This window comes from Curcuma longa, chromosome 1 (assembly GCF_044706935.1).
Source record: "Curcuma longa cultivar G26 ecotype Majalengka, Jawa Barat chromosome 1, ITB_CL_G26_1.1, whole genome shotgun sequence".
NCBI lineage: Eukaryota > Viridiplantae > Streptophyta > Magnoliopsida > Zingiberales > Zingiberaceae > Curcuma > Curcuma longa.
In genome coordinates, this window is record NC_133861.1 from 28,036,558 (window position 1) to 28,055,443 (window position 18,886).

General features: G+C 35.3%; 1 protein-coding gene across 1 annotated transcript; it reads left to right on the forward strand.

Annotated features, from left to right (window-relative positions):
- Positions 1-377: 377 nt before the first annotated feature.
- Positions 378-18,707, forward strand: LOC141844568 (protein CTR9 homolog). The gene is given in 26 exon segments (XM_074732609.1): positions 378-482; positions 484-618; positions 2,312-2,378; positions 2,502-2,696; positions 3,501-3,601; positions 5,300-5,386; positions 5,492-5,608; positions 5,698-5,761; positions 5,910-6,124; positions 6,258-6,342; positions 6,579-6,679; positions 6,799-6,891; positions 10,571-10,639; positions 12,435-12,527; positions 12,642-12,893; positions 13,707-13,787; positions 13,859-14,017; positions 14,193-14,288; positions 14,929-15,030; positions 15,121-15,228; positions 15,298-15,522; positions 15,984-16,250; positions 16,335-16,406; positions 17,674-17,967; positions 18,057-18,299; positions 18,482-18,707. Coding segments are annotated over 25 exon segments (3,255 nt in total). The 5' UTR covers positions 378-464; the 3' UTR covers positions 18,216-18,299; positions 18,482-18,707.
- Positions 18,708-18,886: the final 179 nt, after the last annotated feature.

Here is an 18,886-nt window from a genome sequence, read left to right on the forward strand (position 1 = left end):
TGGATGGTGAATGGACGGATGAAATGGGATAAGACAGGAGTAATAGAGAACCACTGGTGAAGGATGAGTCGATCGACGCCTTCAGTGCCGTTAGTGGATATGTTGTAGGCCAACCGTATATCGCCACGTCATCATTCCGTCAAATGATACTTTATTTATTATATTAAATAATAAAAACTTGTGTCAAAAACATTTATTATATTAAAATCAAATTTGAAAACAGAAAAATAATAAATCGAAAATATCGCATCTTCTTCTCGTTTGAACTTTACAAATAGGACCTCTAATTTAAACATAATTACGTTACAAATTCATCGTGTTTTTAAGAGAACGAACCGAAAGCAAAGACAGAACCCTAGAGAGAAGGCAGGCGTGACTAGGAAATCAGTGGGAGCGGTACCGCCGACGATACTTCATCGGAGGCATCGCTTTGCTAGGGAGGAAGGTCGGAAGGGAGTACTGCGATGGGTGGCGTGGTTTACATCCCGGTGCATCCCGGTGCAGAACTCCGAGGAGGAGGTCAGGGTGGCGCTCGACCAGCTTCCTCGAGATGCCACTGATATGATCGACATCCTTAAGGCTGAGCAGGCCCCGCTCCATCTTTGGCTCATCATTGCGGTTGGTCGCTCCCTTCGCCATCCCCTTCCCCTCTACATTGCGATCATTGGTCTCTGTTTTCCTCCTCTTATCCCATCTGCTAAGTTTACGGCTGAATTCATCCCTCAAGTAGTTTATTTTTATACTATTTCCGTGTGTTTCTCTCGACATAAGGGGTCTTGGTACTGTTAGTTTCTGTTTTTTATAAATATTTTCCTTCGGTTGAAGCATTCGCAATTAATATAGAGTTAGACGTCGAGCGTGCTTACCTCTTTTTGAAAATTGGATTTTTTTCTCGTTCGCGTTGGTTTCTATAATGCTGTTCAACTTTAGTTGGGAATAAACTTGGAAACCATACTTTGTCCTGTTTTCCCCTAATATGCTGTTGTTTGTTTTTTCTGTATACCTGCTTAAGTTCAGTTCTTTTTGAGTTAGATAACAAAATTAGGATTCAACTAGCTGATTAAATTGAAGCTCTTAGAACCAAAAAGAATGACAGCAAACCATTTTCTTTTTCAATGAGGGCAAACAAGGTTAAAAATCACGGTTATCTGTTTGAAAAATCTCGATGGAAAGAGTGATTCTTTACACGTCTCACATATTTGAAGTAAATCCAATTGACAGATAGATAAAGCCTCTGATGATCTGTAGTAATACTACTACCAACAGTTGTATGAATTAGATAATATCTGGGTTGAAAATGAAACATTCGTTTCTTTCTTTAAAAGTGTGCAAAAATTTAGCATAAAATTGAAAATTGATATAACTTTCTACATGTGACCAGGACATTGTTGAATTTTAATTTTATTGAAATTCACGAATGCTATTGATGGATACAAAAATGATTGCAAGAGTGCGAAGAACCTAAGAAATACGCAATGGTCAACTGCTAGGTTGTAGTGCATATACATGGTTACATTGTGCATATTAAAAACAAGTCAACTTTGTCTGTTTCTATTTACTGTGAATGGATGTAGAAACTGTTTTTTTAAATATCTTGAACTTTTGGAATAAATGTTTGGCCATTTGATCTTAATATGATGTTAGAGCAAGCGATTCTGTCTGTTTTAATCTTTGTTCATGTCAGTAAAGTGTCCCTAGTAAGTTGTGTTAATTCAGGTATTGAGTTTGGGCTATAGTCTAGTCTTGTACATTTGCTCACAAGTGAACGGAGAATTATAATCACTAAGTTTGTACTGTCAATTTTATGACTCATGTCTTGCATGAAAAACCTAAAAAGCACTGGATTAATTGGTTAACTAGTTCAATCCTCCCTAACACTCTTCAAAACAAAGGAAAGCATCATGGTCATATCATCTCCAAAAAAATGATGTACATTGTATAGGCTTGCTCAATAACAACAGTTTGTTTGGTTACCACTGTAAATTACTTATAATGGTAATTAAATCTAAAAGAAAGGAAAATTATGAATATTCTTTATATATTATCAGTAAGCATTATGGAAATTCGTTCAGGAGAAAATTATCATCTGTAAGCTAAATTTTAAATTTTTTAAATTTTCTTTGCGTCCTGACAAGTGCAAATAGGAACTGTATGTATGTGTATCAAACACGCACCTATTAAAATTTGATGAAGGTTCGGTTTTACACAGAATGGGAATATAGTGGATCCAAGATCTTGAGTTGGGTGTGAAAAATTTAGCATAAAATGTTGGTTTTTTGAGTTTTACTTAATTCTCTCTTATTTGAAACAGAGAGAATACTTTAAGCAAGGGAAAGTTGACCAGTTTCGGCAGATTTTAGAGGAGGGATCAAGCCCTGGTATATATTCCATATCCCCTCACTCCATGTAACTGAAGTGTGTTTTTCATGATTTACTATTGTGAATTGAAGTTCAAGCTTCCAATGTCTGTTTGGTGCTTTAGATTGTTTTTCTTAGTGCAGAAATTGATGAATACTATGCTGATGTCAAGTATGAAAGGATAGCCATTCTCAATGCATTGGCTGCGTATTTCACCTATTTGGGAAAGATTGAGTCAAAGCAGCGAGACAAGGAAGATAATTTTGTTTTGGCAACCCAGTATTACAACAGAGCATCACGAATTGATCCTCATGAACTCAGTACTTGGATTGGGAAAGGTTTGTGCCTTTAATGAGCTTGCATCGATTCAATTATGCACCTAACGTGAGTATTTATTATAACAACATTTTGCTCCTATCAATTAATGATTGAATTAATCATTGAAAGTAACCCACTAGTTTGAATAAATATTTGTATATGAATGTAAGCAGCACAATTAACAAACATGTACTATATAACAATGCATGTTAACAAACTGTCATAATTCATATAACAAAATTTTTACATATTATCCTAAGAAATAGCTACAACTTGGCTTTTTTTTGCCTATTTTGCAAAAGAAGTTTAATCAACATCAACTTTAAGATTGGTTTAACCTGTATGAGCCTATGCAACCATAAGTGGATGCCATGCAGTGGCTACATAAATGACTCAGGTGGAGGTTCTTTAAAAGTGATGTTTTTCACATAGTTTATGTTGGCTATTTGGGCCTAACACAGAATTCCACCGTACCCATTTGTGCTCAAACAAGAAACAACATTGGTGGAAGTTATGTATGGACATGATTTTCTTGTTCAAGATTATAATTAGCTTTTTCAGACTTGGGTATGAATATTCACATGGACATGAATCTAAGTGTCCAACACGACTATTTCTAAACATTTTACTCGTGATTAATAGGAATGTCATGTTTCCACTCGAAGTGTTGGTATTTGATTCTTGGAGCAATACAGAGATAGTATATTAAGAGTCCAAGTAACATAGATTAAAGTATAATGTACTTGATATTGTCTGCAAAAATATGTTGGTTATGTTACTGATATATCAATTCATTTACTAACATTACTGAGATCCTTATACAGGTCAACTTTATGTGGCAAAAGGTGAATTTGCTACAGCTTCTGAATCATTCAGAATTGCATTGGTTGAAGATCCCAATTGCGTTCCTGCATTGCTTGGTCAGGTACTTGTTGCACTTGTGGACAGTTCCTATGTTTCTGAAACATCAAGCATTTTTTTCCAATGGTATTTCCATCCTACTCATTAAGAGAACAATGTGATAATAATAAGAAAGGTAAGAGGAGAATGAAAAAAGAAATCAATTTAAGTGGCTGCAGAAAGGATTCCATGAAATCAATAAAAACATGGCTATCATAATTGGACATTTGTGGTTTGAATCATCGGATTCAATTCAATTCGTGTGTAATGCAATTCAAACCGCATGTCTTAATCAGAATCAACAAATCAGATATGATTTGAAAGATGCAAATTTATGATAGAGTTCATGGGGCGAGTAAAAAAAAATATAACCTAGTGATTTACAATAACAATAACAAAGTCTTATCCCACTAGGTAGGGTCAGCTATAATATGACTTAGTGATTTAAGGTGAAAAAATTCCTTTCGGGTTTTGTATTCGATGAGGGCTCATCTTTGAACATTCACCTGTTTGCTTCCCATCCCTTATTTCATTGGGGACAATTCGTAGGCGATGTCTTCTTCAGGTGAACTCCCAAGTGATCAAGTGTTGTCCTTAGTGAAAGTCTTTTTTGACCAACACACTTAAACGTTGACCATAGAGCATCATCAACTTGACGCTTAGTGAAAGTCTTTTTCTTCCTTCACTGGCTTCTTCCTTGAGTGTGGGACATTGCTCGACAATCGACAGTCTTCCTCATCTGTCTTCAACAATCCTCTGTATACCGTCAGCAAGTGACTCTGAATGTCCTCGCTCCTGCAACATGCCTTTGGCCAGCGTCTCATCAACCCTGCATTCTCAATATAACCAAAATACTGGAAAATTGAATTCCATATTATTTGTGGGGTGAGGTGGCATGCTGCTGTTCTTTTTTGATTAATATCAGAATCCAGATTCCAAATCCAGAATTAGGTTCATCCTTTAAACATTGATTCATCTTTTTGAAGTGGCAAAGAGAGCACTAAAAGATCAACTGCAGCCTTCACAAATCAAGAACTATGATCCTCCAGTTTACCATTCTTTTGTTAATCTTGTAGTGTACAACCAAAGATATCTACTTCATTACCAACTTATCAGATTCCATGAACCAAGACTCCTTTCTTCAAGGTCTATGGTCCTAATTGATGGCACATTTTAAAATTTTCTCTTTAGCTCAATTGCTTTAGAGATTGATTTATTAAACTTTATTAATTATATTATCATATTAAATAAGATATTCTTACAAATTCTAGTCAAATAGATTTTTTGTTGATCTAATATGAACTTTACGATTTGTAAAAGGACAAAAATGATTGATGAATTCAATCTTGATTTGATAACCTTGATTAAAAATTCTTGCTTTTCAACAAAAAATTGGTCACAGAGGTCACAAATAGTTGCATACCAGCCATGCTATTCCTTAGGTCATACTCTTAGAAAAATTCATGTGTTAAGTTGATAATGGAAGTATGTGTGTGCATATATATTCACACATATTTCACATTTAAACTTTCTCGCTTAAATATTAGAATGATTGATTACATTGGTGCAACTACAGCTTTTGAAAAAATGGTGTTAACACGCTTTTGAAAATTGATATCTCTGAATCTTCTATTTCACACATGCAATAATGATCTTGAAAATATTGGATGTTTTATAACCCATATGTATCATGAAAGCTTTAATATTATATTTTATCTTTCAGGCTTGTGTTGATTTTAATATTGCTGAGAGAGAAGAGCACTACAAGAAGGCCATGGATTCATATAGAAGTTCATTAGACAATTATAAGGTTTGTTTTTTTTTGTAGCCCACATGTCAGCTTTCACTAAATCAATGATGAATTTCTACTCTCAATCTTTGGTATCTACTGGTAATATCATTTGATGTTGGCCAGAGAGCCTTGCAAATCAACCCTAATTGCCCAGCTTCTGTAAGACTTGGTATTGGTTTCTGCCGTTACAAACTTGGTCAGTTTGAAAAAGCTCGGCAAGCTTTTCAACGAGTCTTACAGGTATGTTGTTAAGTTATCATTAGTTTTTGCATTTTGGCATCATCTTGCATTTACTCACTTGTGCTATTTTCTTTTCTTGAAATGTGCAGTTGGATCCAGAAAATATTGAAGCTTTAGTAGCTCTGGGAGTAATGGATCTGCAAACAAATGAAGGTCTGATAACTCCACTTAATACTAATTCAAGTTTGGAATTTTTTTTTCTGCTGATTATACCTTAGAGATGGTTGCATATATACCGGTTAGCCATACAGTGGTGAATTAATATGTGGCTAACATATTTTTTTGCTTTAACTAATTTTAGCTGGTGGCATTCGAAGAGGAATGGAGAAAATGCAAAAAACATTTGAAATTCATCCTTATTGTCCAGTGGCCCTAAATTACTTGGCCAATCATTTCTTTTTCACCGGTCAACATTTTCTGGTTGAGCAGTTAACTGAGACAGCTCTGGTTGTTAGCAATCATGGGCTAATGAAGGCACATTCTTTCTACAACCTGGCAAGATCATACCATAGCAAGGTGCAACATCCCTACACATTGTGAAAAATTATTGGCTAATTATTCTGTTCAAACTATTCATAGTTATACTTCTCACTCTTCCACTGTGACTTTCTTTTTATGATTTAGTTTTCTTTAAACAATGATAATGTAGGGGGACTATGAAAAAGCTTTGCGGTTCTACATGTTATCTGTTAAAGAAATCAATAAACCACAAGAATTTGTTTTGCCATATTATGGTATGTCAACTACTTATTTTATCTAATTCATCTTCATCATCATAATCATTACCGTTATCATTGTCATCAAGATATGTTAGTAATAACTAATTAGGGTTGTCTACATGGATGTTTTCCCTCTAATGAATATTCAAATATCTATTGATTTTTTCATTGATTAGTATTATGGTCTTCTATTTTCCTTTATCGATGTGGCTTTAATGAGTACCTCTATGTTCCTTGCTTTATTGGAACAGGTCTTGGTCAAGTCCAACTGAAGCTGGGGGATTTTAGAAGTTCTCTTTCAAGCTTCGAAAAGGTCTTGGAGGTTTATCCTGAGAATTGTGAAAGTCTTAAGGCGAGTGAAATTCAAACTCTATGCACCCTATTATCAACTTGGTACTAACATTGTCTGTGGGTTCATATTTGTGTCTGTACCATGGTCTTTTCCTCATTTGGTTTTTCCTCTACTTACAGGCTATTGGGCATATATATTCTCAATTGGGTGAGATTGACAAAGCTGTAGAGACATTTCGTAAGGCTACCAGAATTGACCCGAAAGACTCTGGGGTACATGATTTTGTGAATTATCTCTCTCTTTTTTAATGATTCATTGTGGTATCATCAACTCAGTATAATGGTCTGCTTAGGAGCATAGCTTGTAAATTCATTTTCTTACTCATCTCAATACAACAACAACAACAACAACCAAGCCTTATCCCACTAAGTGGGGTCGGCTATATGGATCCTTTTACGCCATTGAGCTCTATCTCCAATTATATCATCATTTATATTTAAATAAATTTTATCTTGTTTTATTGTTGCTAACCAAGTCTTTTTTGGTCTACCTCGCCCTCGTTTGATATGCGTATTTGTTATAGTTTCACACCGCCTAACTGGAGCATTTATCGGTCGTCTAAGTACATGTCCGTACCACCTTAAACGTGTCTCACGGAGTTTTCCCTCAATAGATGCAACTCCAACTTTCTCTCTAATGCTCTCATTTCTTATTTTGTCCATCTTCGTATGTCCACACATCCATCTTAACATCCTCATCTCCGCAACTCTCATCTTTTGCTCATGTGCTCGAGTCATAGCCCAACATTCAGCGCCATATAACATGGCAGGTCTAATTGCCGTTTTATAGAACTTTCCTTTAAGTTTTAGAGGCACTTTACGATCACATAAAACACCTGATGCTCTCCTCCACTTCAACCATCCTGTTTGTATTCTATGTAAGACATCTCTCTCAATCCCTCCATCGGCTTGCAAAAATGATCCTAAATATTTAAAACTCTCAGTTTCAGACAACTCATCATCTCCTATTTTAATACTTGTCTCACTACGTTCAATATTGCTAAATTTAAATTCCATATATTCTGTCTTTACTCTACTAAGCCTAAAACCTTTCTCTTCTAGTGTTTCTCGCCAAGATTCTAATTTAGCATTTACTCCCTCACGTGTCTCATCTACCAATACAATATCATCTGCAAACAACATGCACCATGGTACGGTATCTTGAATATGTCCAGTAAGTTCATCCATGATTAGTGTAAAAAGATAAGGACTTAGAGCTGACCCTTGATGTAACCCTATCTTTATTGGAAATGCTTCAGTTAATCCGCCTGAAGTCTTCACTCTAGTCGTTACTTCCTCATACATATCCTTAATTAGGTCAATATATACTACGCTAACACCCCTCTTTTCTAGAATTCTCCATATAATTTCCCTTGGGACTCTATCATAAGCTTTTTCTAAATCAACAAATATCATATGTAGATCTTGCTTTTGCTCCCGATACTTTTCAATTAGTTGTCTGCCCAAAGTTTCATGGTATGACTCATTAATTTAATGCCCCTATAATTTGCACAATTTTGTACGTCCCCCTTATTCTTATATAAGGGAATTAGAGTACTTACTCTCCATTGATCTGGCATTTTCTTTGTTTTTAATATCATGTTAAATAATTTTGTAAGCCATTCAATACCTTGTTTCCCTAAGCACTTCCATACCTCTATCGGGATATCATCTGGTCCAACGGCTTTTCCATTTTTCATTCCGTTTAAAGCTTGTTCTACTTCTGAAATTTGAATTCTACGGTAAAAATTTAAATTTCTATACTCATTTGACCTGCTTAAATTACCTAAGTTAAGTTGATCACCTACACCTTCATTAAAAAGTTGATGAAAATACCTCTTCCACCGCTCTTTTATTTCTCCATCATTTACTAATACCCTATTGCATTCATCTTTAATACATCTTATTTGGCTAATATCTTTTGTCTTCCTCTCTCTCACTTTAGCTATTTTATAAATGTCTTTTTCTCCTTCTTTTGTATCCAATTTTCGATATAACTGCTCAAAAGTTGTATTTTTAGCTTCATTCACTGCTTTTTTAGCCTCTTTCTTAGCTAATGTATATTTTTTTAAATTTTCTTCATTCTTACAAATATATAATTTCTTATAGGCTATTCGTTTTTCCTTCACTTTTTCCTGTACTTTCTCATTCCACCACCAAGATTCTTTACTTGGTGGTACATGCCCCTTTGACTCGCCGAGTATACTCTTGGCTATTATTTTCAACTTTGATATCATTTTATCCCATGTTGTAGTAGGGTCACCGTATACTTCACCTAATACTTGTCCGTCTACCTTCTCCTTAAATATGTTTTGTTTCTCATCCTTCAACTTCCACCACTTAATTCTAGGAGTAGTGGATATTTTCTTTTTATGGATATTATGCTTAAGACGTATATCCAATACTACTAACCTATGTTGGGTAGTTAAACTTTCTCCAGGAATGACCTTACAATCTTTACAAATCTTTCTATCCCTCTTCCTAACCATAAGAAAGTCAATTTGCGATTTATTATTCCCGCTTTTAAATGTGATCAAGTGTTCTTCTCTTTTCTTAAAAAACGTATTAGCTAGTATAAGATCATATGCTATCGCAAAATCCAGTATAGTTTTACCTTCCTCATTTCTTGTTCCAAACCCATAATCCCCATGCACCCTCTCATATTCCTCATTTTTCACTCCAACATGTCCATTTAGATCACCTCCTATTAAAACCATTTCATTTGATGGAATATTTTGTAATACTTCATCTAGGTCATCCCAAAACCTTGATTTGGTATTTTCATCTAATCCTGCTTGAGGTGCATATACACTAATTACATTTATAGTGTCTTTCTCCACTACTATTTTGAGAGCTATAATTCTATCCCCCTTTCTATTTACTCCTACAACTTCATCCTTTAACGAACTATCTACAATAACACCAACTCCATTTCTTGTTTTACTCTTCCCTGTGTACCATAACTTATAACCCGAGTTCTCTATTAACTTTGCCTTTTCGCCTACCCATTTTGTCTCTTGTACACACAAAATACTAATTCTTCTCCTAATCATCGTATCTACTACCTCCATTGTTTTACCAGTAAGGGTTCCTATATTCCATGTTCCAAATCTTAGACTATTAATTTTCCTATAATTTTTATTCTTACCCAACCTATGGTGTGAGAACTTTTGCTCATTTAACACTACACCCAAGTTCTCATGGAGATGTAGCGGTCCTTGCCGAGACGTTACAGTCGGACCCTGCAACGCGTTCAATAACATTTAAAATACCTTGGATTCATGTTTCTTAACCTATCTCTCCTCATTAAATATTGAAATACCCACACAGATTTCCTTCATGATGACAAGACTTAGTAAGCGATATAGCTTTTATGTTGTTTGAGTCAAACATGAATTTTGAAACATTGAACTAGTAGGAAACCAAATCCAAATGATTTTGTATGTAAAAGGTGCACATTAAGTAGTTGATCAAGGAGATACAGAATGATGTTCGTAACAAAGATCCTGTAACATATTCTATATTTTAAACTTTAGGCACTATGTGTTTCTACAACACATGCTCTTCATGTACTCACCTATTGATCGTACTGTCACTCAGCACCTTTTTTTGTTTCATGGGCCAACTGTATTCTATGATTGTTTCACAGCTAAACATTCATCACTTTACTGATGTATATATATCAGGTCGTAGGTCTTAGTTACGCTATTTGTTAATCATATGCTATGGTGTCAACTATTGTTTTATGTATCGATCAGGTAATTAACAATTGCTTAACATTTACTTTTAGGAAGGAATTAGTTTGTCTTTTTCTGCCCATGGCGATTATTTCTTCTGTTTAACTGTTCATTATTTGACAATTGTGAATTTTTAAAACTAAATATTGTAGCAGGCATTCATGGAACTCGCTGAGTTGTTAATATCATCTGATACTGGTGCTGCATTGGATGCCCTCAAAACGGTATGAGTTCACTTAAGTTGAAAATAAGCACTATTTCATCAAGCCAGAGAAACAATTTACATGTTTACTGCCATTATTCTTTTAGCTGAACAATTGCATGCTATTAGATACTCACTTTTTTCCTGCTAGATGTCTTTCTTTCATTTAACTAATAATGGGATCTCTCTTCTGTATCATATGGTTATACCATTTTGTAGGAGGCTTAGGGGGCGTTTGGTTTGTATTTTCCAGGATCATTTTCCATTTTCGTTTTCCTATTTTCTAAAAACTGGTGTTTGGTTTGTGTTTTCCAGTTTATTTTCTGGAAAATGAAAATGCGTTTTCAAAGAAAATAGAAAATGCTGAAATATCGTTTTCCATTTGCGAAGGAGAAAGATAGAAAATGGGAAAAGACGGTGGAAAATGGGAAAAGACGGTACTTTTTCTCCTTTTCTTCCTTCGCTTCGCTGTTTTCTCCCCCGCGACTTTCGTCTCTCCCGCCGCCGCGTTTCTCCTCTCCTCTTCCTCCTCCCGCTGTGCGCTCCTCCTCCGGCGCGGCTCCTCCTCCTGCTCTCCTCTTTCTCTCCCGCCGCACTCTCCTCTTCCTCTCCCGCCGCATTCTCCTTCCGTGTGCTCCTCCTCCTCTCCTCTTCCTCCTCCCCACCGCGTACTCCTCCTCTCCTCTTCCTCCTTCGGCGCGGCATCTACCGATCCTGCCCTCGAGGAGCTATTCCGTGCGCTCCCAGTCGACGACAGTCCGCTGTGATAGAAAAAATTTTCGGTGAGTGAATGATCGAAGAAAACCCTAGAAAACAGAAAATAGAAAACAACATATCATACCAAACGCATTTTTCAGTTTTCTTTTCTAGAAAACAGAAAACAGTATATCATACCAAACACATTTTCTGTTTTCTGAAAAACTAGATCAGAAAATGGAAAACTGGAAATAGAAAATGGAAAACAGAAAATGGAAAATATTTTCCAAACCAAACGCCCCCTTAGTTTCTGAGTTATTTGCAAAGGAAATCTGATAATTATTTGGATTTGAAATGTCTTATCATTATACTATGTTCCACCTTACTGGAGCATAAGTAGATACGTGAATTTGGTTTTCTTTATTAGTTACATTATGTGTATCAGAGTTTGGTTTAAAAAATAACGATGTTAAGAAATCTCAGTTGTTTATTAAGGTTTGGTGATAATGAAGATTAAGCTGTTGTGCCTAACATATAAAATGAATTTGAATGATTTAGTAGTGAAGTTTGTGTTACAAATGATCTCTGTAATAAATTGACACTGGACCAAATTGAATGAATTATACCTACTATTCAACGTTTGATTGTAATTCAGGGCAAGGTTACAACCTTGCATGACAATATCTGTCTATCCGAGCAACTGCTAACGCTTCTTCATGTTTGCCTCTTCATGATCTTTTTAATTGCCCTTCCATGTTAGTAACTCTGCAGTGGTACTCAAAATATCAAGATTTGGTGAATGCCATATAAGCATAATGGTTTTTTCTTTTCATATTGTTGCTTGTATTGTTGGTTTATCTCTTTTGACCATGTCTCATCATTTGACAACCTTGTACCATATTCTTAAATCATCATTCATCTATTACTTTAGTGATAGTAAATAGTTGTCTTGTCAGTCAAACAACTTGCAGAATCATGTAGATTTCTCAGTATGTTTTCATGCATATTCACTTTGTTTCCATAGGTATTACAAAAGTTACTTTCTTCATTCTCCATTTTATGCTTGCTTAACCTTTAGCAGAAGACAGATTTGTTTATCTTAAATTTTCATGACATCACAGGCTCGCAATCTCCTCAAAAAGGGTGGCCAAGATGTACAGATTGAATTGTTGAACAATATTGGAGTTTTATACTTTGACAAGGGAGAATTTGAGGTTTGTAAAATTAATTAAAGTCTTTTATGCATCTTAGTCTAAAAAGAAAATCCTACATGATCAGGTCTCCTTTAAATACAAAGTAGCAGTAAAGTTTTCTTGCTCTTTTCTCAGTTGGCTGAACAAACTTTTAAGGAAGCATTGGGTGATGGCATATGGCTTTCATTGTTGTCTGGTACTATAGTCTCTAGGGCACAATCCCTCAATTACAGGGATTTTAGTTTGTTCCAACAGCTTGAAGAAGATGGTTTATCCTTTGAACTACCTTGGGATAAAGTTTCCACACTCTTCAACTATGCCAGATTGCTCGAACAAGTAAATGGGACTGAGAAGGCAAGCAATTTCTACCGACTAATTCTGTTCAAGGTTTGTATCTTCTTAACCCATCCTTGTATTCACTTTTTCTAGTTTTTTCCCCTCCTGTTAGTGGACAAGCAGTCTTTTCACAATGAATTGGTAGACTGTCCTTGAACAAGCCTATCTTTTACACCATAGTGAGGATCTTTGTTGAAGGACTAAGCACTGTGTAAATGTGAACTTCCTGCTCATGTGAATCTGGTTTTTATGTATTTTTCCATTATCGAATGAGAGACTAGTGCAGGTACATTGAAATTTTATTTCCTGCTCCATTATTGTGGGCAATGCTTTTGGATCACTGGAGCTATTTGTGCCTGTCTTCTGTAACTTTCAGCAGGGTGTATTATTGGTGCACTGGTTCCTTGTACAATGTCATTAGTTTGTGTCATAGGATATCATGGTTTCGTGCTAAAGGTGGGACCAAGATCAGCCATATTGTCATTGCAGTGTTTGCTTCATCAGATTGGTGTTGTGTATGGTTGTTCCTAGACCGTGTATACTTATGCTGCAGCCTTGTCCTTGTCATCCAAACTTATTGGTCATATATGAGATCCTCGTTTCTTCCTTATGGTCAACATCATCTTCGTTCATGAAGCTAATGAGCTAATACCATATCTTTTGTTTAATTTTCTAAGTATCTAGCATTATTTGGAAACTCTGAAGGTAATTGTATCTCATTCTTACTTTGCTAATTGTGGAGGAATTGCCAATTAATACTTAGTGTTCTTTCAATTGCTACTTTTGACTCTGTGAAACCAACTCTATTAGGTTCTTGTTATCTTATATTTAACAATGTTTATTTACCTATTTTTCTATTTCCAGTATCCAGATTACGTGGATGCATATTTGAGGCTGGCCGCCATGGCAAAAGCACAAAATAACATTCAACTGAGTATTGAATTGGTACTTTATTGATTTAGCTCATTTGATATTTACATGGTCAAACTATTTGACTGATTGTTTGTTTATACTAGATAAATGATGCTCTTAGAGTAGATGACAGATGCTCCAATGCTCTAAGTATGCTTGGTGATCTGGAACTTAAGATTGATGACTGGATAAAAGCAAAAGAAACATTACGAGCCGCTAAGGATGCAACCGATGGAAAAGATTCTTATTCTACTCTTGCCTTGGTATGCTGTTTTTTGTCCATTGACTAGACTATAGTTTCTAATAACTTGCGTGATTATTCTCATATTGCTTGTCTTGTATTTTTACGAATTTGTTTGATTGTTAAGATGGTTGTTGTTAATTTTTGTTTAATGCATTGAGGAACTTTTTAAATTGTCCTTTTGATAATTTTACTAGGGAAATTGGAACTACTTTGCAGCTGTACGGAATGAGAAAAGAGGTCCAAAGTTAGAAGCACAACACTTGGAAAAGGCCAAGGAGCTGTACACTAAAGTAAAATTTCTTATTCCATGTTTTAGGTTATGTGAAGCTTTCACACTTTGTAGCTGGACTTTGCAATCTACTTATCTGTTTAGTTCTGTATCAGCTCAGTCCTATGCTCAGTCTTCTTTTCTCTTACCATTTAAATCATATTCAAGCTATCAAATGTGAGCCAAACTGTTATTTATCTCTTTTATTATTTTCTTTTAGTTTGGTTTGTCAGTTCCAGTTACAGAGACTGAAACCAGAGAAAATGAGGAAAGTGATATAGCAGTGAAAGTGTTATAGGAGCTTATTATTTGCAGATTAAATTGCTACTCTAGATTGGGGACTATAAGGCATAGTAAAATCTAAGTTCACCCTTACAAAGGATCTTGATTGGGTTCTTCCTCATTTCAATTTCTATCAGGAGCGTATTGAAATATTTTATCTATTTTATTCACTATTTTATTGCTCTGGGGTGCTAATCAATTATCCTGGCAAGCATGAAATAATGAACTGTTTCTGTGGCTGGCAGGCATCTCAAGACCATAAGAATACTGATTTCTGAATCCATATCCAAAACATCTTAAACAAATGCATATTGCACATTCTTTTATTTAGTTCCCTGATTGTGCTTCATTCACCTTGTGCACTAAATTTCCGTTTACAGGTTTTGATGCAACACACTAGCAACTTGTATGCGGCCAATGGTTCTGCTATTGTATTGGCTGAGAAAGGTCAATTTGATGTTGCGAAGGATATATTCACACAGGTTAATTGAATGCTGTTATTGATTTTTTTAATTTATTTTTGAGTTCACATACCAGTGAGTTGAAGTGCAATGTTTTTTGTTGGATTGTAGGTCCAAGAAGCAGCCTCTGGAACCATTTTTGTTCAAATGCCAGATGTGTGGGTCAATTTGGCTCATGTCTACTTTGCTCAAGGTCATTTTGCATTGGCAGCAAAAATGGTAACATATTACTAATTTTCTTTAACTTTGTTTGTTTGTAAATATAACTTGATGAGATATTTTTTTCAGTATCAAAATTGTTTGCGAAAGTTCTATTACAACACCGACACCCAGGTTCTTCTTTACTTGGCACGAACACAGTATGAGGCCGAACAATGGCAAGAATGCAAGAGAACTCTCTTGAGAGCCATTCATTTGGCACCCTCAAATTACACACTCCGGTTTGATGCAGGAGTTGCAATGCAAAAATTTTCAGCTTCAACACTCCAAAAGTCAAAAAGGACTGCTGATGAGGTCTATCCGAAATATCTCTTACTTTTGCTCTTAAGTTTAATGACTTTGCATAAAGATCCTCGACAATAATCTTCACATCTCATAGCATCTCACGGCAGGATTTACATTTTAATCTTAGAGAAGTGATCTCTGCAGGAATGTTTTATTAGTTGTCTTCTGGGAATACTAGGCCATTAAAAGGGAACGATTTATGCCATGAACCAGAGGCTCTCTAAGAGTTGGTGTTGGCACGCTTGGTTTACTTTCTATTTAATGTAAATTCATTGTTTATGTTTGATTCGTTGATTTTGTGCTAAATTTGTTTCATACTATTTTTTATTTTTGTTGGTGTTTGGTTTACTACTCAAACAATATCATATGCCGTATATGTCTATCTAATGGGCGGCTTAGCATGTTTAAAGTTGAAACATTAATATGGTGAATAGCTTGATGGTGATCTTTATGTTGTTAATCTCCATCAGGTGCGCTCCACTGTCTCTGAATTGAAGAATGCAGTCCGTGTATTTAGTCACTTAGCTGCAGTTTCAAGCTACCATGTCTATGGATTTGATGAGAAGAAACGTGAAACACATGTTGAATACTGCAAACATTTGCTTGAAGTTGCTAAGGTTCATTGTGAAGCAGCAGAAGCTGAAGAACAACAGAATCGTCAAAGACTAGAAGCTGCTCGGCAAATTTCTTTGGCGGAGGAAGCTCAACGCAAGGCTGAAGAACAGAGGAAATATCTGGTATTTTTTATTCTGAATTTTAATATCTGGATTTAATTTTAGCTTAAGCACTGATTTTGGAATATTTGAAATCTGATAAACTAGATGGAGAAGAGAAAGCAAGAAGATGAACTTAAGCAAGTCATGCAACAGGAGGAATATTTTGAACGCATTAAGGTATAAATTTGAACTTCACAAGTATTTATGAATTTTCTGTTCAGATATTTCCTGCACTTTTGGTGTTTTGGTCCAGTCATGCCAGTCATGGAATTCAATATTTCCATCCATAGAGAAACTAATTTTATGAAGAATGATGTTCTTGTTCTTACAAATGCCTTTTTTCTATTTCTATTCGGGCAAAGGGCCTTTTGCCAGTAAGGATTACAAGTTGTCCTTGAGGATCTTTGCTTTATGAATTATTGAGAATACCAAAATCTCAGATTTAATAAACTGTTGCTATTTTGTAAACACCAGTTTTCTATCTATTGATATGATAAATAATTTGTTTACACTTTTCAAACAAGAAACACAAGTAGTCATTTTTGGGTGATTAGAGCAGAACAAGATGGCTTTTAACAAAAAAATAAAAAAACTATAGTGATTGAGATAATGGAGGATTGTAACTGATTGTGATATTCATCTCATGGAAATACAAGCTTTGCAATAATTCACCTTTTAGCTTACTTTTTAAGTATGCATTGAAGTACACTATTTTTTTTGTCTGTACCAGATGGTACATTTCAGTATCTCATCCGTAGCATTAATGTAACATTACTGAGCCTGTGGCATCAGTGCAGGTATGATAGAGGTTTTAGTGTGTTTGTTTGCTTGATGCTGTGTTGGTTTATTAAAATTGGATTATACTGAAGAGATGTTAAAAAGTTTAATGCTCCAGTAAATTGGCCTAACAATATTGTTATAACCTGTATCTAGAATGATAAATCTAGTAGCTAGGTTTGTGTTTCATGGCTGGGCCCATTCTTGTGAGCTGAGATTAACCCAAAGAAATCATCTTGAGAACCTCCATGGGAAATTGTCTAGAAGCAAATTTTCTTTCGGAAAAAACTGATAAGATCTGAAACTGTTTTACAATATACATCAAGGGAGATAGAAAGATGCTGTTGGCCAGTTGAAGTGAAGGGCTTGTTAAATTGACAGCCTGTTTATTAAGTTGTTGTCATTGTTCTTACAAATGCTTTTGATCTTTTTGTAGTGTACTATATTTCCTTGACCAGTTGTATCCATTGTCGAGCTCGTCGAGACTCGAGATACTAACTGATAATCCTAGAGCCATTTCTGTGTGTATGATTCATTACTTGTGCCCCCTGTAAATCTTTTAGGGTCATTCTTTTTGGAAGGCATGTGTACATGTTGTTTATATTCATGGTATTGTATTATATATATTCAAGGCAGAGATTTGACTTATCATTTACATCTTAACCAGGAGCAATTGAAGAATTCCACCAACACTTCTGGGAAACGACGGGAGAGAGAGAGATCCCATGGTGAAGATGAAGAAGCTGGCGATAGGAAGAGGAGAAGAGGTGGTGGTGGTAGAAAGAGGAAGGAGAAAAAGACTAAAACTCGATTTGAGGAGGAAGCTGAAATGGAGTATGAACATGATGATAATGAGGAAGACACAAATACCTTCAATTATTATGATGATGATGGAGCAGATAAAGCACAGAATGATCTTGCTGCTGCTGGTCTTGAAGATTCTGATGTCGAAGATGATCAGGTAAATCAATTTCCCTCTAATAGAAATAGTCTTGATTTGTATGCCAGTACCTATCGTAACAAATTTGTGTTCACTCTTTGGTCTCTTAGGGTATCAATTCTTCAATTAATCGAAAGAGAAGAGCCTTGTCAGAATCTGATGACGATGATGAGCCACTGGAGAGACCCAGGGGTGTTGAAACTGATGATGAAGCTGATGGAACTAAAGGAAAAGGTGGTTCCGGTGATGATGAGGAAGATGATGACTAATATAGCTATACTCTTCCAACTGGTAGTAAAATACTGAAAGCAAAGAAAGAGTTTTGCTGCTAACCATCTCATCATCCTAAAACTGTAAGTCATAATTTTAGTAATGATACAAATTTTGTAGGAAACAAAAAACTGACTTTTACCTGCTTCAAAATTTAAATCATATACTCAAACTTGATCGATAGAAACAGGAAATTATGATTCTAACAAGCTAGAAAGGCATGCGACTTTTACCTACTAAAACTAATAAATCTCATTTTGTGCAGAAGTGTTCAAGTTTATGCAGGAGAAGGAAATTGAGCCTGGAGAGCTGCTGAATACACATGCAGACAGATGAGATTGTTATTATTATTATTAGTTGTGAAGTCAATATTAATGTTTGTAGCATGAAAATGTTGTGTTGATCAATTGCATATATCAACTTGGTTTTTGGAAAATTGTTGTAGATTATGGATCTCTCTTTTCAGTTGAATAAATAGGCAAATAGAAACAGATTTATGGCATAAAAAAAATGGAATGATCATATCCTTGTTTAAGCACTACTATGATTTGTTGCAAAATGACTTGCAATGTCAAAGCCTGTTTGGTTGAATCATTTTCATCTGTTTTTTTTTATAAAAAAATTAGAAATGGTCAATTAGAAAAGTGTTGGTTTTTTAAAACATGATTTC